The sequence below is a fragment of the Odontomachus brunneus genome, unplaced genomic scaffold (assembly GCF_010583005.1).
Source record: "Odontomachus brunneus isolate Ranch 3 - 2012 unplaced genomic scaffold, Obru_v1 Obru_scaffold_010, whole genome shotgun sequence".
Taxonomy (NCBI): domain Eukaryota; kingdom Metazoa; phylum Arthropoda; class Insecta; order Hymenoptera; family Formicidae; genus Odontomachus; species Odontomachus brunneus.
In genome coordinates this window covers 291,593-318,438 of record NW_022639460.1, presented here as the reverse complement: position 1 = coordinate 318,438, position 26,846 = coordinate 291,593, and the positions used below count along the sequence as shown (strand labels likewise).

Genomic DNA, 26,846 nt, shown 5'->3' with positions numbered 1-26,846 from the left:
CTCTCTCTCTCTCTCTCTCTCTCTCTCTCTCTCTCTCTCTCTCTCTCTCTCTCTCTCTCTCTGTCTCTCTCTCTTTCCTCCACCTATCTATCTGCCTATACCTACCCTCTCGCCGTGCGAGGCGCGCGAATGAGAGTGTGTGCGGACGAGGCTCGCCTCGTCCGTGTGACCTGCGGTTTCTCCGGCGTTTTCCTACCCTTAGTAGTGCGCGAGCACAGTAGTGGCTATCCGCCGCGGCTCGTCACTCGCTCGCCGCGAAGCGCATCATCGTAACACGAGGGTAGGTGTGCGCTGCTCTCTCTCCTTGGTGGCGCGAGCGCACGCGGGACCATACGAACGGACGGACGGACGGACGAGAACGCCGTCTGTCTGCGCGCCGACGCTTTGGCCGACGCGCGCGAGTCGAAATTCCGACGCGACGCAACGCGACGTGACGCGACGCGACGCGGCACAAGCGCGTCGCAGCGTTACGCGGACGTTGTTCGCCGGGAGGTTATCTTCTGTTCATTCTTACATGCGAGCTGTTTGCCCGACGCTGTTGCACGTCTGAGCCCGGAGTACAGTGGCCGCAACGTTCAAATCGCGTTTCCGCGAACGGGAAAGGTTGCGTCGCGATGAAGCGGCGGATTTGCGGCCGTTGCTTTGTGAGACGAGTGCTCGGCGATCAGTGGCAGTGACTTGAGGGAAGTGAACACGGTGCGACACGCGCCTGAGAACGCTTCACGACGGGTTTGGGCTGAAAGGACGGAAGGCGCGGGAGAGGCTCTCTCTTCGGAAGGAGAGGAGAAGTTGCGTGTTCAGGCTGGGGCGGATTGGCAGCGGTAAAGGAAGATAGAGAGAAAGAGAGAGGGAGAAAGCGAGGACACGAGTGAGACAGAGAGAGGGAGGCGAAGACACAGAGAGGGGGTGTGATAGGTGGCGAAAGGACGATAGGGGGAGAGGGCGACTCCGCGAAGGGTGGGCCCTCCAAGTGTCTTGTCTCCTATCATCCTGTCGTCCAGGGTATCGCTTACGAATGTCGCGCGATCGAGCGATCCGTCTGCGATCCACGACGACGCGGGACGACGTCCTGACGGCGGACGCGCATCCTCGCCACTAACGAGCGCACAACCGCGATCGACGCGCGTAACGTATTCGGTTCTGCTGCCACTGTGACATGCGATCGTGCGAGGAGGACCGCCGGGCCAGGGTCGCGCCGCGCGAGCCAACGGATTCCGTTTAACTCCGCCGGCGGACCGGTGCCGGCGAGGTGCCGTCGCAGAGACCAGAGGGGCCAGTCAACGGGCTCGAGGAGCCGCTACCACGCGCGACCACGAACGGGAACCGCGGCTTCGTGCCCAAGTTAGTCGCGCCGGGTTAGCTGGACTTGCGGCCGAGGAACTGCCACGGGAGGAGGAGGAGGAGGAGGAGGAGCAAGAGGAGGAGGTTTCCGCGATCGAGCGGCTCCGCGGCATGTCCGGCGAAACGGAGATCGAGGTGTCGGTGGTGTCGGAGGAGGACCTGGAGCTGGAAGGCTCTAGGAGCAGCTCCACGCCGGCGGAGCTGCTGCTGCAGGAGAAGAACGGCAAGTCCGGCTGCGGCCTGAGCAACCACCACCATTCCTTCAGTTTCGACGTCGGCAAGCCGGCGCTGAGGCCCGCCTGCAACCCTCAATACACGTCCTTCAGCATCTCCAGCATCCTCGGCAGGCCGGAGTCCCCGCCGGTGGACTCCACGTCCACCGTGTCCGGCGAGAGGCAGTCGTCGGACGTCGACAGGACGTCGCCGCCGGCCAACTCGCAGCCGTCGCAGAGGATCTTGCCGTCCTGTGGCAGCCCTGGCCGAGTCTCGTCCTCCCCCACGTCCCTGAGGCTGTCCGGCGGCCAACGCGGCGTGTCCACCGCCGGTGGACACGTTACCGGATTGGAGTCCAGAGTCAATTCCGCGGGTATCGGTATCGGGTGTGCTACCAGTGCTACCAGTCCGGCCGCGACCTTCTCGCCGCCCGGTGACGCCTCTAACAACCCTCTGTTGGGCCATCAGGCATCGGCGGATCTCGCCATGCTATCGAGGTACGTGTGCCCTTGGTCCCGCTGCTCCCCTTCGCGGATCTCGCGAGTTCCCTGCGACGGGAAGGTCGGAGGCACCGATCGCGGAGGATTATTTTGAATGTTTCGGTCGCGACTCAGCCAGGTTCCATCGGCTGGTACTCCGCGAAATCGCGTTACCTATCGGTACCAGTGCGACATTGCGTTCGCAGGACGCGGAAAGATAGAGTCGTAGACAGATAAGCGAAAGCTCTCGGACGATGAAGCGCCACAATCGCGAAAGTAGCTTGTGCGAAAAGGCTCTTAGCCGCCGGGGTTTCGTCACTCAATCGATACGCTCGGTTAAAGTGTCGTCATGTTGCCGCTTTATGTAACTGTCCGCGAGGAACATTTCGAGGAAACTTGGTTTTTTCTTACATCGCCGAAGAGATTCGCGCGCGAAGATTTTCAAAATTGGACAATCTCGTGCTTGCACTTGCAGTCGGAATTTCGTTAAATCCAAATGTACTTCGAATCAAATGGAGAGCGAATCTTCGTTGTCTACTTGCGGTATAAACTTTTCAATCATCTGCGGGTTTCAATCAATTATAATTGGCAAACTATCAACACCGCGGGAACTATCGCGCGCGAGAACAATCGGCCATTGTTCTCGCTTTGACCTGAAATGTCTTTGTATTTCGAATAAATTCGAGAGTAATCCTTCATGATATCTGCACCGTCATCATCTGTGGTTTTCAATGAGTTATAATTGAAAAACTGTTAACTTCGATGACTGTCACGTACAAAAGTGATCGGTCGATGATTCGAAGTGTTTTTATACTTCAAATAAATCGGAGAGCAACCCTTCGCGATATCTGTAACCTCTCCTCCCGATTTTCTATGGTTATCAAACTAGTTATAATGGAAAAAATATCAATATTTCGGAAACTACCAAAACAATCGGTCATTGCTCTCACTTTGACTCAAAGTATCTTTATACTTCAAATAAATTGGAACGCAACGATATCTGCGCTGTAAATCCTCCCATCATCTATGATTCTTAATCCAACTATAATAGGAAAAGTATCAACACTTCGGGAACTATCAAAACAATCGGTCGTTGCTCTCACTTTGACACTCGAGGTGTCTTTATATTTCAAATAAATCGGAGAACAACCCCTCGTGAACAACCCTTCGTGATATCCGCGCTGCAAACTTCCCGATCGTTTGTGGATTTCAATCCAATTATAATAGGGAAGGTATCAACATTTCAGGAACTATCCGAACAATCGGTCATTGTTCTCATTTTGACTTGAAAATATCCTCAACTCGAAGAAAATCCGCGACTTCTCAGACACTTCGTATATGCGTATGATATAATCGCGTGATACAGCCTCTTCGCGGAGAAACCGTGAAAGTGAAGCAATGTTTCTAAATTCAGTCTTAAGAACGATTAGCGGTGGGAGAGCTTTGCGTCATTTTCTGCGAGCCGTGTTTCATTTTCGCGGAAAGCCAAACGCTCCTTCGCAAACGGAGAAGCGAAGCGACAACAGTGACTTTGTACTTTTTATTAATAGCGCGGCAAGAAAAAAAAGAAAAAAAGAATGTGTGTGAGAGAAAGAGTGAGAGAAAAAAGGGGGAGAGAGAAAGAAAGAGAGAGAGAGAGAGAATACTTCGTCGCAAACACGTGTATCATGCGCATCGTTTATTCGCGCGTACAACGTATGTTGCACAATACCGTTATATTAAACTCTGGTTGATGCGGCGATGTGACCTTCGATTTTATTGGTTGATGGCGTCGAAATAACTGGCCGAAATCCGAACCTTGTACTGATCGGCGATCGCCATTCATTTCACTGTGCAGGACGATATTTCAGTCACCTGTGCGAAATACGCAGCGCATGCACTGTTGTCGGTCTTTTTTATTTATAATAAGCGGTTAGCGAGGAATCTCGAAAAGAGAAAAAAAAGTTATACGGAAAAAGCGCTCTCGCGAGGTGAGAAGAATGAAGAGGCCGGAAATTGAAGAAATCTCCTTCCTCCTCTCGCCCTCTCTGCGCTCTCAAACATTTAAACGCCATCGTTTAACGGCTAATTCAGCGCCGTGGCCATTTAATATTGATGCGAAAGTGTCGGTAAATGGAGTTGCGCTAATACTTACTAATGATTAATTAATTCGCAACATCGTCGTTATTCATATTCGCCGCTCTCGTAATTGGCGGAATTGTTGAATAAATTAAGACCGCGCCCTCTCGGCAATTAGAGACACATTAACGCGTACGTGATGAAAGTATCCGCGTTCGTGAAACTTTGACACCGGAGAGATGCGAAAACACTATCGCGGCGGGTTAATATCCGTCCCCTTGTTGTTTGCATAATTTTACACGCACGCGTGCACTGATGCACGCAGTGCATCGCGTTTCGCATTAGCAATGTAGATCGCACTAACCGAACCATGGCCGCGCGTTAACGTTCATTCAGCACCCGTTTAATGAGAGTCGGGCGAATTTTAATTCTGCTCTCCCTCTCCTCCCGGCCTCCATTTGGATCAATTTCGAATTTCCTTTAGATACAAATTATTACATAATTATCTGCCATAAAAACCAGCTAATAGAATAAATCGCACAATTATTATTATCCCCTTTAGTCATTGATATTCTGGAAAAATCTAGTTTTTTAGTGAGCAGCGGCATCTGTTTGCAATTTCAATTGTAAAGATCTCTCTTAACCAACTCTTTAAAAAAAAAAGACGTTCTGCCTTTATGGATGATTGTGTTTGTATATTCCCCTAATAATTAGAGAACCGTTAGAGATGTTAAGATGAAACTTTCTGTAACTTGTTTAGTATGTTGTCTATATGGTTCTTAGATTAATGTCATCATCCGGATTAAGTTCAGCTGACCTGGAAATTGAGTAGTTTCACTACTTTCTTGAAAATGCGAAAACATTTAGAGATACAAGACGAAACTTTTATCTTTAATTGACACTAAAAAAAGAAGCTCTTTTTAACCGACTTCAAGAATAAACTTTTAGTGAATAATGAAAAAATATAAAATGAACAATTTTTTAAAAAGATAAACTATATTCTAAAATCTCAAAAGCCCTGATAAAATATAAGATAATATTAAATCTATATTCTCGCACTGTGAGACAAAAATGTTTGATATACTTGTAATTATAATTATATAGAAAAGTAATTACTATGCATTATGGTCAAGGAAACCATTTTCTTTGTTAAATCTCCTTATAATTGGAGAGACAAAAATAACTATAATTTTAGTTAGATCAACTATTTTCCTGTCTCAGTATGTGTACCGAAAATCTTGTCTTAATGTTCTAACGATATTAGAAGTCGATATTAGAAGTCGGAGCAAAATAGATAAGGTAAAAATACCAATGCGCGAATAGTCCTATTGTTTTGATCTTTAAATACGAATATTGAAACTTTGAACGTATATAGTATAGAGGATATACGTACGTTAAGAGAAAAAATATAGTTGCTTTCGGCGTCAACTATACTTCTTTTGTGATTTCAACCAGAAAAATAATTAGAAGAAATATTTTTCTCATAACATTAAATTAAACATTGGTTAAAATCACAAAAACGTATAGTTGACGCCAAAGGCAACTATATTTTTCTCTCAGTATATAGAGAATATATATACATATATTTTTTTTTGAAAGTTTCAATATTCGTATTTAAAGATCAAAACAATAAGAATATGCAGAACTGGAAACGTATGAGAATTAGTTCTTTTATCTCAACTAGCTATATAGAACTGTAGGAAATAAGTAATAAAAGAAAAATCTGCTTATTAACTCAATCAGTCCAGCGCCGACTTCTGATAAAACCGAATAATGCAGGCAACAAACCATCATTGTCTTAACTGCAATGATGGCCACATGAAAAACCAAATTCTTCTAAAGCGCCGACGATTAAGGGGAATGGCAATAATTGCGCGGCTTATTGTATTTCAGAAATTCTAGAAGCAGGCAGAACCTCGCATTGCCGACTCGATCTCCCGCCGATTTGTTTCCTCTAACTCCTCTAACTCCTCCAGCGAGCCAAAATTCTTTCTTTTTCCCCGGGGCACCGCGTATCGCGACGCTAATATCCGTACACGTCGGGCTGGATTACGCGGGTGAGAAGGGACGTGTCTCGCGGACGGTTTTCGCGGTGAGCGAGAATTTCCGTAGGCGTGAGCGCGCACGGATCAAGATACACGACATATTGGGGGTGGCGAGACGGTAAAGGGCAGTAACGAGCGGCAGCGCGACAACGAGCGAGCGCGCGGGAGGAAGGGCGCGTGCGGTGAGGATTATATTATGTGGGAATGGACCGGCGAGGGGTCTGTAATGGGCCTATTAGGCTGTCTCATTTAATAACAACCGTAGCAACAACCACCCTCTTACATTACTTACGTTACTTAGGAGAGGTACCCCCACTGGTATCGGATATATCTACGAGGAACCCGAGCACGGCACTGCGCCGCAAAAGGGGCAGAAGGACCGGAGGGTTCGAGATGATTTTATCAGATTTACACCCCCTCTCCCGATTGACGGTCCGTCTGGCCCCTCGCTTTCGCCGCTCCGGCGCCCACTCTCTCTTTCTCTCTCTCTCTTGATCTCTCTCGCGCCCCTTTCCACTCCTGCCATGCTCGACTGCCTAGCAGTGGTACGGCAGTGCGACGGCTACGATTGCTTGTTTTCCAGCCGTTTACCATTTGATTAAGTTCCACTCGTGGGTTCTCGTGTCGCGGGGCACACACGCACTCCGCTCGACGGGAAGAAAAGCCCACGGGGCCCCGCCGAGGTCGCGCAAACGAAATTGTCGCGCAGCTGAGAAATGATAAACTTCGATAAACGGATCGTGCGCTCCTCACAGGCCTGGTGCCCGCCGAGTAAACGAGATTTCGTCATTGGAGGTCTTTTTTCAATGTACCAAACATCACTCTCCTGCGAGATCGGCGAGATCCCGAGAGCACGCTCGTGAATTATCGATCGGTCGGCAAACGCGTCTTCGCGTCTCCGGCGAATTTGCACGTCGGCTCTATGAAAATTCTCGTGGGCGTGAATTCTTGTCAAAAGTGAGTGAACCGCGTTCACTGTAGATTTTCGTTAAAAATCCACGATGTGTAACGCGATAACTCGCAAAAATTACCGATAACGGCGCGTAAAAGGAGTCCGAATGAAGTCCGTGCGAATCGCGTGCAACTGCAACTTAACGTTAAACGGATATAACGATACACGGATTTTCATGTAATTCACGGCGCGGTTCACGCGTCACAAAGAGAAAAAGAAAGACAGAGAGAGAGAGAGAGAGAGAGAGAGAGAGAGAGAGGGAGAGAGGGGAAGGAGAGAGGGAGACGCGTCTCGCTCGTAATAACCGCACCGGCGATACGTAAAATTACAAAATCGCATATATTCTATTCAGATCCATTTGCGCGTTTAAATACAATTCGACAAAAATGCGCACGGTGGCGTAGAATTACGCAATGATCGCGCCCACACACACACACACACACAGCCGGACGCGTGCGTATATACATAAACACACACGCACGCACGCACGCACACATGAACGCGCACACGTGCGTACATGTGTCCCGGGCGTAATGCCGCAAGCACGCTAATTAACGTTACGAGCGACTACCGACGAAATTCGCTGTAATTTCTGTCGCGCGGTCGAAACACGCGCGTTGAATACCGATAGGGCCCGCGCGCACTCAATGGTCGGAAAAGGAGGAGAGACGGGAGGGGTGCGGAGCGCGAGAGGGATGTAAAAAATCAATTAGGCGCGGAGTGCATAATGGATGCGGATGAGAAACGCCGTACGCCGTATAGTCCAAGGTTAAGGAGCCTAAGATTCCCCGGAGAAACGGGCACCTATCCCGCGGCCCATTTAGCCGAGCGGCAGCCCTTACGTCTTCCGGGAGGAAGCGCGCAAGTTCTACGGCCGGATTCATTATTAAATCGCCACTCTACGTCAGTCTCTGAGATGCTTCTCTCGCTCGTCCAAGGTCGAGCAGAGGAGTTCGCGCCACGCGATCTCCTCCCTCCCTTTTCCTATCTCGCTCTCGCTCTCTCTTTCTCTCTCTCTCTCTCTCTTCTCTCAGTGTAGCGCAACCCTGTTCCTACTTAACTTGATCAAATAATAATATTTCTCCGCAGGAATAGAAGTACGCACGCGCTCGGGGATTTACGCGCGCGAGATACTACCCCGGTGTATATGCACGCTTTATGAAATCGTAACAATCACATCCGAGAACCTCATCCTCCTTCTCCTCCTTCTCCTACCGCGACGAGGAACGCCTTAAGGTGCAATTTGAGCACGAGAAACGCTCTCCTTCGTCGCTTGACACACGTTTACCGCAATACACCGAATCCTCGCGCAGCTCGTTACTGTCAGAAATATGTCTGAGATTCCGAATCGGCTCAACAGCCTTACCTGAAATTTATCCTGTTGTCTTGATCACAGAGAGAAATAGAGAGGTCATCCAAAAAGAAAGAAATCTAGTTGCAAGGTACTGTGTAATCGTACATCCTAAGCGAAAATTTTTACTGGAAAAGTATTTCTCTTCTAGACTATTAATTGAAAATCTACTAGACATTATTCTAACTATTTTCCTCTTTTGAGTTAAGAAGAACGTATTTATTGCCCTTTTATGCGCGATACGAAAGACGTCGCGAGCGAGACTTATATTTTTGGATAAAAGACGAATTTCTTCTATGAATTTCTTCTAAGAATATTGTAATATTTTCCTTTGAATTTTAGAAGAATCCTCTCTTTTGAAGTCATAAAGTGAGAAAAAATCTTCTAGGATTTAGAGGATTCCGCTAAGGATATATATTAAATCAGAGTTTTTGAATCCCAATCAGTTACCTAATTTGTATAAGGCGATGTTATCGGGGCCCCAATTATTAATTATCCTTATTATTAATAAGATCCTAATTATTACGTTGCGTAACATGACTTATCAGAATCCGATAACATCACCTTATACAAAACAGATAACTGATTAGGATTGAGCTGATGAAAACTATGGGATGAGTTTCTAACCGAAAGGCTGTTGCTAAAATCGGCATACGTATCTCGAAAAGAAAACGCAAGAGAGAGAGAGAGAGAGAGAGAGAGAGAGAGAGAGAGAGAGAGAGAGAGAGAGAGAGAGCGGGGAGAGAGAAGACTCTATATATTCATTTGTGAAGATTAAGATAAAATTTCCAATTCCCGGACACGTACTTAATCCTGCATACAGAAAAATGCTGCATTTACGCGAATATTATTTATTTCAAGTATCGTACAAGTTTATATATCCGCTAATCCATCACAAAAGTTCATCGCACACAAGCATCAAATTTATCCCAAATATATTCTGAATCCTGAAATTTCGCATTTCAATCTCAAAGTTATTAAATTAAAAGGAAAATTCGGTTCGTTTACTACGTAGAGTCGAACCAACAAAGTTTCCTCCGATGAAGTTTTATAATATTCTTGTCAAGAGAATAAATTCCTCTTCTGAGTACATGATAATGAGCTTTCTTCAAACTTGTGACGAATATATACTTTCAGACAATTCTCCAGAAAATATTCTTTATTGAAAATGATCATTAGTTAGAGGGAGGAAAGTAACGTGAGTAATCGCTTTCCTCTCAGCAATTGAATGATACTCTTCTTTGTGTGTGGGCATTCTTATTGTTTTGATCTTCAAATACGAATATATTTAAGCTTTAAATACGAATATTTAAACATATTCACATACAACGCGAAAAATATTTGATGTTAAAAGTTCAAATTCGTATTATGAGGACCAAAACAATAAGAATGTCCATAATTAAGTGGAAGAATAAGAAATAAGAATGTCCATGATTAAGTGAAAGAATAAGAAATAAGAATGTTCATGATTAAGTGGATTATGTGCCCGGACATATTTGGTATTTCACCTTTATACACACACGTGTGCTCATTTGAAAATCCACGACGACACGTCCATCTTGTGATCTCGAATTCCCCGCGTTTCAGATTTGATGGCGCGACTCGCGACAAGAGCGGCCATTGATACCCGAGCGACGGGGGAATCGCGAAAATATTTTTTGCTCGAGTCTCTCGATTTTGTGCGAGGGCTTATATTCAAAAACGTTACCGCGGGCGCGCTACGACCGCGAGCGAAAGGATACGTCTGATAATCCGCGACAGAGACTGCCTCGTTAATTACAGCGCTGATGAATGATTCGTTAATTAGGGTGGGATCGCGCTACAAGTTTCAAAGGAAGATACGATAAAGCCTATTGTGTATGATCGCCTATTCGCGAGCGATATGGATGTTTCGACGTCGGGAACAAATGTGGGATGAGAGCGACGGCGGCGGCGGCCGTATATGGACCACGGATTGTAATTGCGGCGAGATACAATCCCCTTCGTTTCATTCGACGTTGCTTCGTCTACGATCTCGCAACTAACACGGCTGTAAAAAGTTGCACCAGGCACGCACACGCATAACGCGAAGGATCGCGGAGAATGTTCTGCCGTCGCGTCTGAAAATCGTCACGAGAACCTTCTTTACTGAGTCCAGCTATTTCAGAAAAATGGCTGCAGTCTCCTGAAAAAAATGTCTCTTGTACACGTCACACGGCGAGGTTTTCGCTCGAACACCGCCGCGAAAATGAATTCTCTGTTTCGCCTGTCGCGAGCACGTAACGCAATACGAAGCCAACCAAGGGATTTAGTCGAACGCTTTGAAAGCCAATAAATCATTGTTGAGTCATCCCGACGGCGCTTCATAAGTCGCTGTGTAACGAAGTATCTCGTCGTGTTTCGCGCGTGGCTGGCAAATTAATTAGATCGAGACAGCACACAAGAGGAAAGGCTCTTCTTGAATTAAGGTTCTCAAGAGAAGAGAGAAAAGTGCAAGAGAAAGTCGCGAGAAATATCATTTCAAGATTCACACGTCTGTGTCTCCGTCTCTCGCGCTCTCGCTGCCGCGCGCGTTAATATCGCGTTAATTTATTTTCCGCCGTTTCCACGCTGCTTCGTTCATCGCCTCTTTCGCCAAAGCAGAGCGCGACGATCGCATGTTGAGCGTGCGGATTGCAAACCGCTTTGGGCGCACTTTCGCCAGCGAACGCGATCGACTTCTCTTTCTTCGCTGCGTTCCTCCTAACTACCCTCGGTGTAACGATACACGACGAAACGTATCGTGTTACGAGCGATCGTTAACGGCATAAAGAGTTTATACTTGAGAATGGTACTTACTCACTCTGTGTATGTATATGTGTGTGTGTGTGTGTGTGTGTGTACGCGAGCGCGCAGGAGGTAGAATAATAATCAATACGCACGCGGCGTATAACGCGTTATTGAAGACGCGGAGGGAAAGAGTTTAACGGACGGATCTGATGAGAGCCACCTCGCGCGCGCGCGCGTTTGTTGCCGAGGGAGAGCGTGCGCGGGTAAATTAATAAAATCAGTGCCAACGAAAGAGATAGAGAGAGACCATACCGGGAACCTTAAATTTTCTCCCGATTTGACAAACTCAATAAACGCGCACGAAAAATACTATACGGAAAAAGAAAAGATTTATCTGCTGCAGCTAAGTATGGTTTGCTAAGAATATATTCGTTGTTGTAATTAAAAATTTGCTGTTACAATCGAAATTTTTGCTACTGTTGCTGCTGTTACTGTCACATCGGTTTCATAGCCTAAATATATGCCTACTGACAGCTATACCTTTAGATATCCATATATTGCAACGAGATTCAGTTACTATACATAGACTCTTGCTGCCGCAGCTAACTCTTTGTTTCAATGCTGCGGCATCCACATATTATACAGTTAAAGAGAAAATTCATGTGATTTCAAGTTAAATAGATATGACATTGAAGATTATTTTGTATCCATCTATGCAATTTCCATAGCCATGGTACTTATGATGTTCAGTTAGTATATCCTGATGTATAACTGCCTCAACCGAAGGAAAATATTGCTGTCTCTCTGTTGTGATTTACAGAACGGATTCTACGGCTAGAAGATCCGTAGAGTTTGATTTGCACCGTATATCACTGAGTGAGCGCCGTTCAAACATGTATGGACAGGCAGTAAAGAAGACCGGTCTGCCACTTCCAGAGTACTGAGCTTACAACAACCATTTTGTATGCATGGGCGAATAGAGACATCAATATTTTTCGGTTGTGGCGACCATACTTAGGCAAGTGATGTCTTCAGCGTTTTCTCCGTGCGCAAGCGCTGAGAATCACGCGCTTGAAAAATCACAAGGTCGACGTAACTGGGAGTCGCGCGTCATCGACGTCGGGGGATTAAACGCGAACGCGTGTATACGAACGCGAATGCACTCAGGAGACCATCGGCGAGAGGAGAGGAATAAAATTGAGAGGCGGCCACGCGGAGTCAAGTGGATGCTCGATGACCTAAATCGAGAGGGTCCATTAGAGAGTAAGGTATCGCAGGAGAGTCCTCGAGCTCCTACGAGGAGAGAACTCGTAAACCGACAAGGATGCCGCTCTGGAGTGCTCGTCTAAGACGTAAGCCCCGCGGAATTAGGCAGTAAAAGGTGGAGGATATCTCTATCTATCTCTCTCTCTCTCTCTCTCTCTCTCTCTCTCTCTCTCTCTATGCGAGAGAGATCCGAGTGTTTGGTGTTTATACCTGCTCCTTAGGAAGGGTCCTCCGATGCTTACAAACAGGCGGTTGTCAGATTTCCTTTATCTTTTCTGGGGCATTTGTGTGCCCCGCGGGCCGTCTTTCCCTCCTCTTTCTCTTTCTCTCTTTCTCTCTCTGCGCGAAGCCTTCCCGAGAATCTCGATATCTCGTCTCGATGCCGAGAGAATCGGGGGTTAAGAAAGCGGCGGCTGAAGATCGCGTGTCGCCGAGAAATTCTCTTAGGGAGAGGGTCTCTCTTAATTCCTACTCTGCGTGTCAGACCCGACAGCCTCGTCGTCGACGACGTCTGTATTGTTCTTATTGTTGTTATTTTTACTGCGGTGTCGTCAACAAATCGCTCACTGAAACACCCTCGTGGTGTTAAACGACCTATCCGTGAGAGAAATCGTCGACGAGACTCCAAGTCGCAATTATAAATATTGAGCTTTGTTGACACCTCGACTCGCGAGGAATCAGCATTTATGATAAAGAAACCGACATCTGGCATGAGAGACAATTGTTTTCTCTGATATTGAATTATAAAATTCTCAGAAAGTAAAACCCATTAATAATCATTGCTTGAAACTTGTTTCTCACGTGAGATACTCAGATATAAATTTAGGATTAGATTTGAGTTTTTTTCACTTGAATTACACAATATATGCCACATGACATTTCTAATCGCAATTTAGCTGAAAAATTCATCTCCAATTCCAAATTCAAATCCGAGTATCTCACCCTGAGATAAGTTTCAAGTAAGACTATCAATATGGGCCTAAAAATCTGATATTGGCAAGTGTCGTTAATGAGTTTGCAACACATGTGTGACGCACCGATTCTCACGAAACCGACAGCATACAGGTGTGACAGCGATAGTATTTCAATGTACGCAAACAAATTAAGTCTGGTTTACATTACATAGAAAATACGGACAATCTATGACGGGGGATTTTGCAGATTTTTGCACAACGGTGTTGACTCGAATGTATTAAAATCGGTTTACATACACGGACAGAATTTTATAGTAAACATTACTATAACATTTTGTAACCAGAGACTAAAAAGACATTCTCTACAATAATTGGCTATCGTTTCATTTCACATGTACTATTTATATTATGTGTACTGAAATGTGTCATTAAAAAATTTGCTGTTGCTATGTAATATAGTAAAATTCAAAATAGAGTTTATATGAAAAAAAGAACTCTGCGTGTAATTCGAAACGACTGACGGGGATGTCGAAAACCCATACGAGACAATAACAGTGCGATTAGTGCGGTGAAGAAGAGGAGATAATTAGATGCTCCAAGATAAACTCCTCGAAGGGCGAGTTTAATCGCGAATAGCCACGATTAAATGGACACGGGACATCGGGAGGGAAATCTACTGGGATATTAAAACGTCCGAATTGTTCGCTCTGTTCGTCGGACAATTGACCAATTGTCGCCGTTGTCAGATAGGCACGAAGCACTCTACACGCTCACGTAGCAACCAAAGTGGAATGAGCGCGAGACGAGTATCGAAACGAGATCAGATCGCCGTTCGTCGCAGACGGACTGCCGGGGAAGCGAGGAAGGAACACGGGGAAGTGCTAGGGCTTCCGAAGCCTCCTCGGCCCGCATGCCTGTTCGCCAATATCGGCATCGGTCGACCAGGCTCTGCCTGCCTATCAACCTACATTTCTACTCGGCTCGTCGCCGCAATTCGGCGCGAACTCGCGCGTTTAGCACTCGCGCGTGCAGCTGCGACGGCCTTGTTTAGCCGCAATCGGCAGTAACGATCGGGGGAAAGAGAGCGTTCGTTAGTAGGCGAGAAACGGTCGAACAAGAAGCGAGGGACAAGGGACAAGCTCAATGATGGACTCATCGATAAATGATCCAAAGAGCCCGACCACCTAAGGGTATCGAAAAATTATTTTGCTCGAACAATTAAATTGCACGAACTGTGCACGGAGAAAACGTTAAATAGTTAAAATTACATATAATTATACTTCCTTTTCAATTTTATAAATTTTGTAAAATGTTAAAGTTATTATTCTGGATTGTATATACTTCATTGTACACTGAAAAACTCATTTAGTTGAGTTAACCAAAATTTCGTTAAAATAAGGTGGAACAAATGTATTTTGAACCAAAGGTTTGATTCTTTGAAAATGAAACAAGTTTAGTTTCAGAGAATCAAATCTTTGATAGAAAGAACGAAATGTTGGCTCTCACAACCGAAACATTTGTTCAACCTTATTTTAACCAAATTTTGGTTAACCCAACTAAATTAATTTTTCAGTGTATATGCAATAGTATACTTCTTTTTCAACAATGTTTCCTGCAGAGCTCTGGACTACACCGTGCGACAATGTAGCATAAATGACTGTAAAACTGTAAAACAGTATAAATCTAACAATCCACCGAATATATGACATAAGAAGCATTCAAGCAATTACAATAATTTTCTGATGAGCGGTCGGGCGTGCGTATTCATAAGGAAATGTGTGGTGATTTCGGTTGTAACTTCTGTGAGGCTCAAAATTGAAAAGTTTTCTTGTAATTTTTACTACGTCTCTTTCGCGTGCAGTTGCGTGCGGTCGCAACGGGGGTCGTTGTGATCGTTGTCAGCGTGGAACTTTCTAAATTTCTCGGAGTGGAATCTCGTTCAGGACGAGTGAAGCAGTAGCAGTGTTTTCAACACAAAGCGATGGTGAAAATGCTGCCACTCGAGATCGCAAATGTGAATGTTTCACCCAAGTTCAGAATGGATTCTGACTCTATGTGAACGAATGTTTTATATAATTAGAGTGGAATATATGTTCCTGTACAACAATGGAATACACAATCCAGAATAATAACCTTTACATTTTATAAAAAAAAAAATAAATTTCTCCATTACACGCAATGTGTATACATATTCGTGCATCATTACTGTTGATTATTTCGACGGAGCCATTTCCTCGAAATAATCAACAGTTATCATGTACGAATATGTCCAGGTATTGCGCGTAAAAAATTCATTAAGGCTATTAAGTATTGTGGACATCAGATTTGTTTTTCAATTTCGAATAAAAATATTCAAAATCGGACTCGAGTCCGAATGACGGCGGTAAATCTGTTTTCCCAGTGAGATTTCACTCGAAACAATTCAGAGAGTACTTTCCAAATTTCTTAAAGCGAAATCTCGATCAAAACGAGTGAAAAGCGGCAACATTTTCACTCCAAGTGATAGAAGCAAGAGTGAATGTTTCACTCAAGTCTAGATCGGATTCTAATTTCGCATAAGCAAATGTTTCAAACAATTAGAACGAATATATTCGTATATGACAGTGAAATACATCAAATTCACTTTTCAATTTTGAGGGAAAATATTCACTCGACAATTCACAGTGGAGGATTAATTTCGTATGACTGAAAAATCGCTCGAATTCGAATGATTCGGTGGTAACTTTACTTTCCCAGTGAAGTTTCGCTCGAAGCAATTCGGAGAGTACATTCCAAATTTCTTGGAGTGGAATCTTGATCAATACGAGTGAAAAGCGGCAGCATTTTCACTCCAACCGACAGTAAACATATCCACTCAAAATCGCAAGAGTGAACGTTTCACTCAAATCTAGAGCGAATTCTAATTTCGCATAAGCGAATGTATTGGATGAATGAATTCAAACGATTAGAGCGGATATATTCGTATATGACGGTGAAATAAGTCAGATTCACTCTTTAATTTCGAGTGAATCTCACTGCAAGAAATTTCGAGAGAACGTCTATTTTTTGCGAGAGAGACTACTAAGGGCGGAAACTGATTCTGCAATCGAAATCAGCTACGATTAACGTTAAACTAGGTCGATTTAACTGGAGCCTCTATGCCCTGAACCATTTTGGAGGGCCTAATAGCTCTAAATCCGCTACTGGAAGGACGCTCAGCTCAGGTATCACCTTCGGTCAGCGCGGCCGATCTTCGAGTGCTCCTCTCGCACACTAAGCGGATTTTTCCTCTTAATAACCAGTCGTGCGTTTTCATCCGTAACACGTCCGGCTGTTGTTGCGGCGCAAACACCGTTTCCGAATATCCCCACGTCGGTGGGGAAACACGCTTTTCTTCACTCTTTCAGCCGGTCGAGTAAATCCGAGTCGTAATGGTCGCGCCGCGCGCTACGAGCGACGGCACTTATCCCGAAGCGTAACGATCGCGCATGGTCGAATTACTAGCGCCGCAGGTCGGCTCTATTCTGTCGAATTTATAGAGCCCGGCTGCGCGTAACTCTCTTCTCGCAAAACAAAACTGGAAATGTATCCAGCGCTTGTGGCGTCCGGCCGTTTGTTTTTTGCGTGATCGTTCGCGAGACGACGATGATGGAGCTCGAAGTTCGTGGACTAACCAATCAACCATTGACATTTAATAACACGCGCCTGTGTGTGTATGTGTGTGTGTGTGTGTATTTCTCTCGCATTAAATGCAATTTCATTTCACAACGTCGGCGCGATTGTGCACGTGCGTTACATCAACCCCGCATTCGCGATTTACATTTGCGCAATTACATTACGACCATCGGAAAGAACGCGAGATCACTCGTAGGGGTGAACAGAATTCGCGGCTTTCGACCTTTGAGCGCTGCTACTCTTCAAAGTACAATCAGTATTCTTCACTGACGCTTGGCTTTTTATTCTTTAGTCAACTTGTGATTTGACTGTGTAGGGCTGTGACATATAGAAAACTTAAGCAGTATAAAAATCATAATCGATAATTCTCTGACTGTAGTAAGAATAATCGATTGTAATTGGTCAATTTCCATACTGTTTACATTTACTGTTTACATTTACATACTACTTAAATTTTCTATGTGCCACAGCCCGAAATTTAGACTACAGGTTAATGAAAAGGAGAATGATAAACCGGGTCTGAAATGTTATACTTATAACTGGTAGTCGAGTCATAAGTATAGCACTGCAGTCAGGGAAATCTGACTGAAGAAGATCAATGAATAGCAGCGACTGTTTCTATTATTAATACAGTTCGTAAACACAGGCACAGTATCATTGCACGCGAGTCACATAGAAGCCGTTAATTCCATCACCACAAGAAAGTTGAATTTGGCGCAGTGTATGACGAATTTGTGTACTACACATTTTGAAATCTTAGTTCCAATAGCTGATCAAAATCAACCACGGAAAAAACAAAATGATTGATCTAACCAAAATTACAGTTACTTTTGGCTTCAACCATATTTTTTGTAGTAAAATGGTAGTTGTAACACGCATATAAGATTATTATCACCAACATTATAGTAGAATTCAATAAGAAACCGGTTTTATCGAACTATAAATTCCCTATGTGACAACAAATACCCCCCAAATGAATAGCAGCGACTGTTTCTATTATTAATACAGCTCGCAAACACAGGCACAGTATCATTGCACGCGAGTCATATAGAAGCCGTTAATTCCATCACCACAAGGAAGTTGAATTTGGTGCAGTGCACTGAGAGAAAAAAGTAGTTGGAATAACTATAATCTCACTATATTTTATAGTTCGTTTTGGCCTCAAATATATATTTATAGTTCATCTAAACATGAAGATAGTAGAATGAACACAAATTTATAGTCACTATCTTATTACTCTATATATATGGTAAAGTATCTTTTGGGAATATAGTTACATGTACCTATATTTGCCAAATATTCCAATTGTATTGACTATATAAAATAGTTAATTTCTCTTACCATTCAATATTTGCCACCTTACCATATTTTTTATTTCAAATAATTATAATTCTTGGTAAAAATTTTACACGGGTCAGTTATACTATACTTATATTGTAAATATTACAAATATTATGGTAATATTTACTATAAAAATTATATTCCTAACTATAATATTTTTACCATTATAGTTCCAAATATCATACATTTTTCTCTCAGTGTGCATGACGAATTTGTGTACTACACATTTTGAAATCTTAGTTCCAATGGCTGGTCAAAATCAACCACGGAAAAAACAAAATAATTGATCTAACCAAAATTACAGTTACTTTTGGCTTCAACCATATTTTTTGTAGTAAAATGATAATTGTAACACGCATATAAGATTATTATCACCAACATTATAGTAGAATTCAATAAGAAACCGGTTTTATCAAACTATAAATTCTCTATGTGACAACAAATACCCCCCAAACATTCCTCTCTCAGTATTGATTCACTTTAAGAGAAAATATTTAATTACAGCCCCCCGAAGATGCGATTTCCGCGGCGTCGCGTCTAAAGCTAAAGTCACTCATCCTGTTGTCCGCAGATTGATAGCCAGCCGATACCCGGTCGGCATCGGCGGCCTGTTCTACCCGTCGACGTTGCAACACCTCCACCAACAGCATCAACAACATCAGCACCATTCGCGGCTGGCCGCGGCGGCGTCGTCCGCCCTGAGCAACGCGGTGCAGGTCGCCGGCCAATCGGCGGACATCGTCGACGCCGACGGCATCCGCGGCGTCCTACTCGGCGGCGCCGGCTGGCCGTTTCCATGGAGGCCGACGCACGGCCTGCAGACCCTCGAGCATCCCTCGCCGGGCGACGTGGTCGGCACCCTCAGCCGCGTCAGTCCCGCGTCCGCGTCTTTCCCGCAGAGAGGTGAGTTCGATTCCTCCTCTTCTCCTCCCCTTTCTCCTCCTGCACCCTTCCCCACCGCTCTGCTCCTTCTCCTCTCACCCCCTGCTGCCCGCGTTCCCGCAGACACAGAGCACAGATCGGGAGACGGCTTATTTAGGATAATCCGGGCGAACACTCCAGCCGGAGGAGAATTCCGCCGCGGTCGCTGACGTTGTTTCGCAATGACGGCTCGGAACGTCGGCTCGCGTCGAGTCGAATGAAGTTAACGTAACGCGCGGCGTTTCCCATTCGAATTCGATCGAGCGGAAATCGAAGGCGCGCGGAACCCCTTTGTGCGTTTTTTTTCTTCCAGCATTTTCGCCTGTACTTCATGGCGATGCGAAACGACATCGTTCGACGCGCGTCGATCAATCGCCAGGCAGCCCAGGCCATTCACAGAGCGCGATACCCTACTACGATCGAGAAGATCGAGAGTCCCCGGGTTCGCGTACATAGATCGCGAGGAAAAGGCGACGGCACGTGGGAGAAACACGGGGGATAACGCGAGAGCCCTGTAGACACTTCCTCCTACCGATATATCGTCCACATGCGCTACAGAGACGACGCACCTATATCTGTGTACACCTTCGCGTATACAACCGCGCGTAAGGCTTCCACGGCTTCCACCACGACAAACCAACGTCGATCGCCTTACCCGCCTATCGTTTTGCTCTTGCCACCTTGTCTAAGCACTTAGGCAGTTACTATTCGCACCTACGATCACACGCGTACGACCACTCGCTCCGCGTTCGACTCGTCCGGCGACGTGGCCCGTATTACAACGGCGAAACTCTTTGACGGTGTAACGATGATAATTATTGGTGTCGGGTGTTGCGTTGCGATGTAACGCGGATCGGGGATTCCAAGTTACCGAGCATCCAGACAACGACTCGCCGCACTCAGAGGAAAACGTGCTAATGGCAACTGTAAAGTGACAACCCTGCACGAGTGTTGTTTGCGTAGAGTTAATTAAGTGAAGCTTTAGCTGCACTAACTCCGTAAAATTGTTTATACAACAATATACGTTAATTTGATATATACACAGAACTCGTGTGTCTTTTTCTCTGAGTGCGGGGGAATGGGTGCTCTGAATAGTTGCTTCGTGTGAAAAGAAGGACGCGCGCAGAAGAGAGCAATACGACTCAGCTAAATGCGTTTTCAACCAAATTCGGTTCTCAAGAATTACACACAAATTCTGTCTCATTCGACCAAACGACCAAAATGTATTTCAGATAAAAGTATCAACACTTGGACACATATCTAACTTGGACATTCTTATTTTGATATTTAAACTTTCAATACATAGAATATATGCATATATTCAATGCATGCATGCACTCTCTATGTTGAAAGTTTAAATATTCGTATTTAAAGACTGAAACAATAATAATATCCAGAGTTAGGCCTAACCTCAGTATTAATACATTTTAGCCGATTTCTAAAAGGAGGTTCTTTGTGCATTCTCTCATTACAACGCGAGAACCGTTAGAAATATTCAGGCTAACCTTTCTATTCAAGTATATCATCTACATGGTTCTCAGATTAATGTCATTATCCGGGTTAGTCTGAGTGACTTGAAAATTGGGTAATTCCCTTACTTTCTTGAAGAACCGAAAATATAACTAGAGATATAAAATGAAACTTTTATTTTTACTATTTAAAAAATCAATTTTTGTCTGTCTTTAAAAACAAATTTTTAGTAAATAATCGAAAAGTACGAAAGAAAAAAAGCGTTTTGGGAATAATAAACCGTCTTCGAAAATATCAAGGGACCTAAAAAGTATGAAGTAATTTTGAATCTTTATTTTTGCATATTTTTACAGTTCTATTCTAATGATATTAAAGTCGGCACAAAAAAAACAAATTAGCTATGATGTACCGACTGCAGGGAAATAAATAATAAAAAAATATAATTATTGACTCAAAAAAATCAAGTTTTCACGCTGACTTCTAGTATCGTTCAATATCAGGAAAGAATTATAATTATATAGAAATATAAGTTAAAAATTATTTCATACTTTTTAGGACTTTTGAGGTTTATAAAGGCGGTTTATTTTTTATCTTTTTTGGTCTTTTTAAACACGAATATCTAAACTTTCAGTATAGAATAAATGCATATATTTTATATAGGTACACACATTTTATGTGAAAAGTTTCAATATTCGTATTTAAAAACCAAAACAACGAGAATATCCAGAGTTAGCTGCGTGTCCCGGCATTGATATTTTTGCCTTAGTTATGCCATTGTCACATTAACTCGACCAATCTTTTCCTTTCTATGAAAAATACCGGATAACGCGCGGGATGACAAGAAACGGGTCGGATTCCTTAATAAGTTGCCATAATAACAGTCTCGCGACTTTCGTCCGACGAGATGAGAAATTGGGAGACGCGTGTATTTCCTAAAAATAAATTCTGCTCAATTATATTTCCACAGACGCAAATATCAAATTATTGCGAGTGTAAAAAAGGTTTGTATTTAGTTTCATTTTTCATCCGGCTTTTTGCTCGCGCGCTGCAGCGATCATTTGTGGAGGGAAAAGATTAAACATCCCGTATTTCGCCGCTGAAAAATATAATAAGTACGAGAAGGAAAATATTTGTAGAGAGAGGAGAGCAGCCGAGGCGCCACACAAATTGTTGCGCGCTTTATCGTTCTCGCATCGCCGTCGACTTTAGAAAAAGACGCGGGCACACGCGCGAATCGCGCAACGCGATTTCACACAAATGTATGCATACGTCGCAAATAACGTCATAGAGGGATGCATTTGCATCAGCACGGGGATTCAATCCGCAGCAATTATGTCCAAATGGATTAATAGAATATTAATTAGCGTTCTATTAATTGATTAAATATGCAATACGGATAGAAATATACATATAATAGCGATTTATTGGAGCGCGTGAAAATTTGTGCGTTCAAAGCGCTCTCTCGACGGGCTGATTGACGTAGGTGAATCGTGTTTAAAAGGGGGGAAGGGGGACAGGGGGCCGATTAACGCGTGCACGTTTCCTCTCTTCCTCCCTTTTTCTCATTAACGATTCGATTATATCAACGAAAATATTCTCCCAACCCTCCTCTTCCGTACAAAACGTTCATTACCTATTCATCGCGCAACACCGGGACCGCGATCTCCGCGACCCGCCCTTTAATCGGCTTAGTTCCGCGTCTGATCGAGAGACAAGCATGCCCGCGACGCGAAGAAGCTACTACACGCGTGTACTTGCTTCCTTGTCCGCAGACGAGCTCGACGACGACAACGCCGACGATCGCCTGCACCGTACAAGAAGTCCCTCGAGCGGCGACGAAGCGCACGACGACTTGGGCGACGGGGACGACTGCGCGGACGCCGACGGCGAAGGCGAGTCGACCTCGACGAGCCTCCACGGCACCTCAGTGAGCGGTGGTGGTAACGGAGGCGGCGGAGGCGGTGGCGGTGGTGGTGGCGGCGGTGGCGGCGGCGCGGGAAACGGCAACGGTAACAACGGCCAGAATAGCGTGCAGGTCGGCGTGGACGGTCGCGAGTCGAACAGCATAAAGCGCAAGAAGAAGACTAGGACGGTGTTCTCCAGGTCGCAAGTGTTCCAGCTGGAGAGCACGTTCGATATGAAGCGCTACCTCTCGTCGTCGGAGCGGGCCGGGCTGGCCGCCTCGCTCAGGCTCACCGAGACCCAAGTGAAGATCTGGTTCCAGAATCGGCGGAACAAGTGGAAGCGCCAGCTCGCCGCCGAGCTGGAGGCCGCCAACATGGCGCACGCCACTCAGAGGCTGGTCAGGGTGCCGATATTGTACCACGAGGCGTCGGCAGGTACCGGTGCTTCCGCCGGCGGCGTCACGTCGGTCTCAGTGACGGCGCCGGTACCGCCGCCGCCACCACCTGTCCCGTCGTCGGTTGCGACTTCCGCCCTCTCGCACTCGGCGGTCGGGGTCGGCGTCGGGGTAGGCGTCGGTGTCGGCGTCGGCACTTCGTGCGCGCCCACCACGCAACCCATCTTCTACTCCCATCACCATCAACACCACCATCACCATCCGGCGGCCCATGTACAGGCGCACAGTCTCTTGTCCCACCAGGTGCACCCGCAACCGCCACCACCACCCCCGCCGCCGCCCAACGGCCAACCACCGCGGACGTCCTCGCAATAACACCGTCCGACCACTTACGAGGGCAGCGTGCGCCTGCACGGGACTGCTGCGAGCATCATGAGCGCGACGATGATCCCCCCGCCTCGGCTGGACCGCGCGGTCATCAGGCTAATCGACGTCGACGAGTGACGTCGTCATCAATGGGAAAGGACAGACGCATGCACGCTCGCTCATTCGCTCGCACGCAACGCACGACACGGGCCTCTGATCGTCCTGCGACACCCTTTAACCCCGCGACACCACGGACGTGTTAGCGCGGCTCTCTCCTCGAGATCGGTGATCGCCAGTGAGTTGGCTTCTAAGTCTCCCTTGAACAGCGCGCGCGCGCGCGGATGGCCGATGGGGGTAAGTGTGAGTACGAGCGAGAAATGTAGAGTTTTCGTTTAGATGCGCGTGCCGAGACTGTCTTGGATTACGCTCGCTTGTGATGCAATGGTGACATTCGTTCAGACTGTATTTCCGTTTAGAATGAATGTTACACTTCGCGCTACATTGGTGGCGCCAAGTTTGTTCGGAAGACTCGCTCAGCATTTGATTTGGGATACTCTTTCTCCCGTGAATACACAGAGCCAACATTGACGAAAATTTCGTGAGTTTGAAACTCTACGTTTCTCAAACGCGAGTTTGTACTCATATTTACTCGTAATATTCGTTAGTCAGGAAGATCCTTCGCAAATTATTCGATCGCTGATCAAATCAGTTTTTAATCAGAGAGAAAGTGAATTAATCGGTTTCGATGAAGAAAATTTAACGTCAGGAGGTTGCGGTTATTTGCAGATTATTCTAAAAATTTATTTCTAAATGAAATCGTTTCTAAAAAAATTATATTTATTAAAATTTATTCGTTAAAGAATTTCTTTGCTTTTTTGATGAAAAGATCTTAATTTATAGAGCCTATATTCGTTTATTTATATGTCTTCCAACTTGCAATCCTCCGCAAATTATTGCGAGTTATGAATCTGTTTCCGATAAACGAAATTAAATTCATTAAAATTTGTTTTGTTAGAGGATTGCCTCTTCTTTTTGATAAAAAGCTCAATTTACAGACGCAAATATTCACTTCTCCACGTATTAATTTCGTGGTAAATATTTTAATCTGTTAAAAAGAAGACGGTTCAACTCTCCATCTTTTGCAAATTACTTGATTATTTCTGATAAAAGATAGTGCATTCATTGAAATCTGTTTCGATAAAAGTAATTAAAAATCAGGAGGATGCAATATTTTGCGAATTACTCGGCGAATCTGTTTCCGATAATCGAAATTAAATTCATTAATATTTGCAGAATTCCTTCTTGATAAAAAGTCTTAATTTACAGACGCAAATATTCGCTTCTTCATGTATTAGTTTCGTGGTGAATATTTCAATCTTTTAAGAGGAAAGACGTTCCAACTTGCAACCCCTCGCAAATTACTCGATTGATCTGTTTCTGATAAACAAACTTAAATTCATCAAAATTTATTTCGCTACAGGATTCCTTCTGCTCCTTGATAAAAAGATTTTAATTACAGGCGCGAATATTCGCTTCTTTACGTATCAGTCTCATTTCAATCTTTCAAAAAGAAAGACGTTCCAACCTGTATCTTTAAACGTCTAGGAACGTTAGTGATATTCGTGCTTGACCGCAAGATCACGCAAGGGAACTGAACTGTGATTCTAATGATTTCGCGTCCCTTCCTTAAAAGCCACGAGCTACGAGAGTTGGCGCGATCTCGTATGGTTTCTTTTCCGGTTTGCCGGCGTGTAACAATAAGCGCGCCGTTCACCTTCGTGTCATTTAGCGCGCGAAATATCACGGTTTTACGATCGACGGACGGGAATCAGACTCTATTTTGCGCTCGACACTTGACCTCTGTAAATAGGACCCTGATAGAGATAGAGACTTCTATTCCGCGACACGCGTGAATACTTCGATCGGGGTGAAGAAGAAAAAGAAAAGGAAAGGAAAGAGAAGACAATTCGCGCGGATGCGAAAACGGAAACGTGCCGTCCCGCGTGCGACTGCGCGATATTTTAATCGTTCGTCGATCGTATCCGTTTCTAAAGGTCGTTTGCCCGTGTAAATATACTTTTTGCGCAAAGAATTTAATTCGCGCGTGCAATCGCGAATGCCGAGGGAGACGCTGCGCGAGCCCGTGTGACCGGAAGCTCCGTTAATGTAATCCGGGGATTAAAATTTCGGTGCGATCTCGGCGAGTCCAATTTCCGAGATATGGGGAAAAAGGAAGACGAGGAGAACCTTAACGTGACCGAGCGACATGGGCGCGCGCGTGCGAGCGAGCACAGAAATCGTTCCCGTGTGTTCGCGGAAATTGGAACTCGCCGGGATTACGCTGGTTTCAATACCTGATGTAATTCGGGATTTGCTGTGGTTGTAAAATTCGACATATACACGCAAACACATTCAACAGACGCATACACACACACACGCACGCGCGTGAACAAATACACTCACATGTTAAGACACAGGCAGGGTTCCTACGATATATTCCACCTGTTGTGATAAGTATCTAAACGAATAATTTTATTAAACAGAACGGTAGAGCTACGAAGTACCGCCTCTCACATTGTATATCACCTATCTATAGACGTCAATTAAGGAGAAGGTTCGCCGTACCGTGTTTTATACGGACATTTGTGATTCGGGATCTCGAATTATTGTACAGCCGATCGTTTCGTAATCGCTAATAATGAACGTTGAACCATACAATGCACGTCGTTCGAATTTCCTCTACTCAAAGATCCAACACATCGAGGATCTACGTCACGATCTCTCTCTCTCTCTCTCTCTCTCTCTCTCTCTCCCCCTTCACCTTTTTCTCTCTTTTCTCTCCCCCGTATTATAATACGCGAATTTTCGACAGTTGACGTCGCGGAATCGAACAATCGAAAAAAAACAGGGAAAAAACACGCGAACGTATATCGTTTAAACCGCGTTTTTGCCGCGCGACGTCCATAAAAAGATAGCCGATAGAACAATGGAACGTACCGGTGGTGTTCACATAAAAATCCGAGGCAGAGAGAGAGAGAGAGAGAGAGAGAGAGAGAGGCGGAGGGAGAGGGACAGGGGATGAGCGGGGAGGGAGGGCAGGAGTTCAGGATTAAAATTAATTGTTGCGCGGCTTCACAAGGGACCGCTGTAACTAAACAAATTGACGCGGAAATAAAATGCAGCGCTCACCGCTTTCAAATAAAATCAACGGGCGATTCTTTGATGGAATCGCGATTCGAGCGAATCGAGAAGTGCGTCGGTTAATAAAACCCATTGATCCACATTTTACTACACTGTCGTCTGTGCGACCTGTACGCACTCGGAATTCGCGCAACAGATACGGGAGAAGTCATGCGGTGAGGATAAGAGAGCAAAAACTAAACGACGGAACGTCTATACTTCGCGCCCGCATCATCACAAGGTAAAAG

The 26,846-nt window shown here is 45.0% G+C and overlaps 1 protein-coding gene across 1 annotated transcript; it reads left to right on the top strand.

Moving 5' to 3' along the window:
- Window positions 1-240: 240 nt before the first annotated feature.
- On the top strand, window positions 241-26,433 carry LOC116840442 (homeobox protein B-H1-like). Its single transcript, XM_032807145.1, has 3 exons — window positions 241-2,051; window positions 18,934-19,265; window positions 22,526-26,433. Exons 1-3 carry the CDS (start codon window positions 1,453-1,455, stop codon window positions 23,425-23,427), a joined length of 1,833 nt encoding a protein of 610 aa, XP_032663036.1. The 5' UTR covers window positions 241-1,452; the 3' UTR covers window positions 23,428-26,433.
- The last annotated feature ends 413 nt before the right edge of the window (window positions 26,434-26,846 follow it).

Excerpts from the sequence above, each read along its gene's own strand:
- LOC116840442 (XM_032807145.1), top strand. The coding sequence starts at position 1,453 with ATGTCCGGCGAAACGGAGATCGAGGTGTCGGTGGTGTCGGAGGAGGAC. Across the intron at positions 2,052-18,933 it reads GATCTCGCCATGCTATCGAG|ATTGATAGCCAGCCGATACC; the intron begins GTACGTGTGCCC and ends TGTTGTCCGCAG. Across the intron at positions 19,266-22,525 it reads CGCGTCTTTCCCGCAGAGAG|ACGAGCTCGACGACGACAAC; the intron begins GTGAGTTCGATT and ends CCTTGTCCGCAG.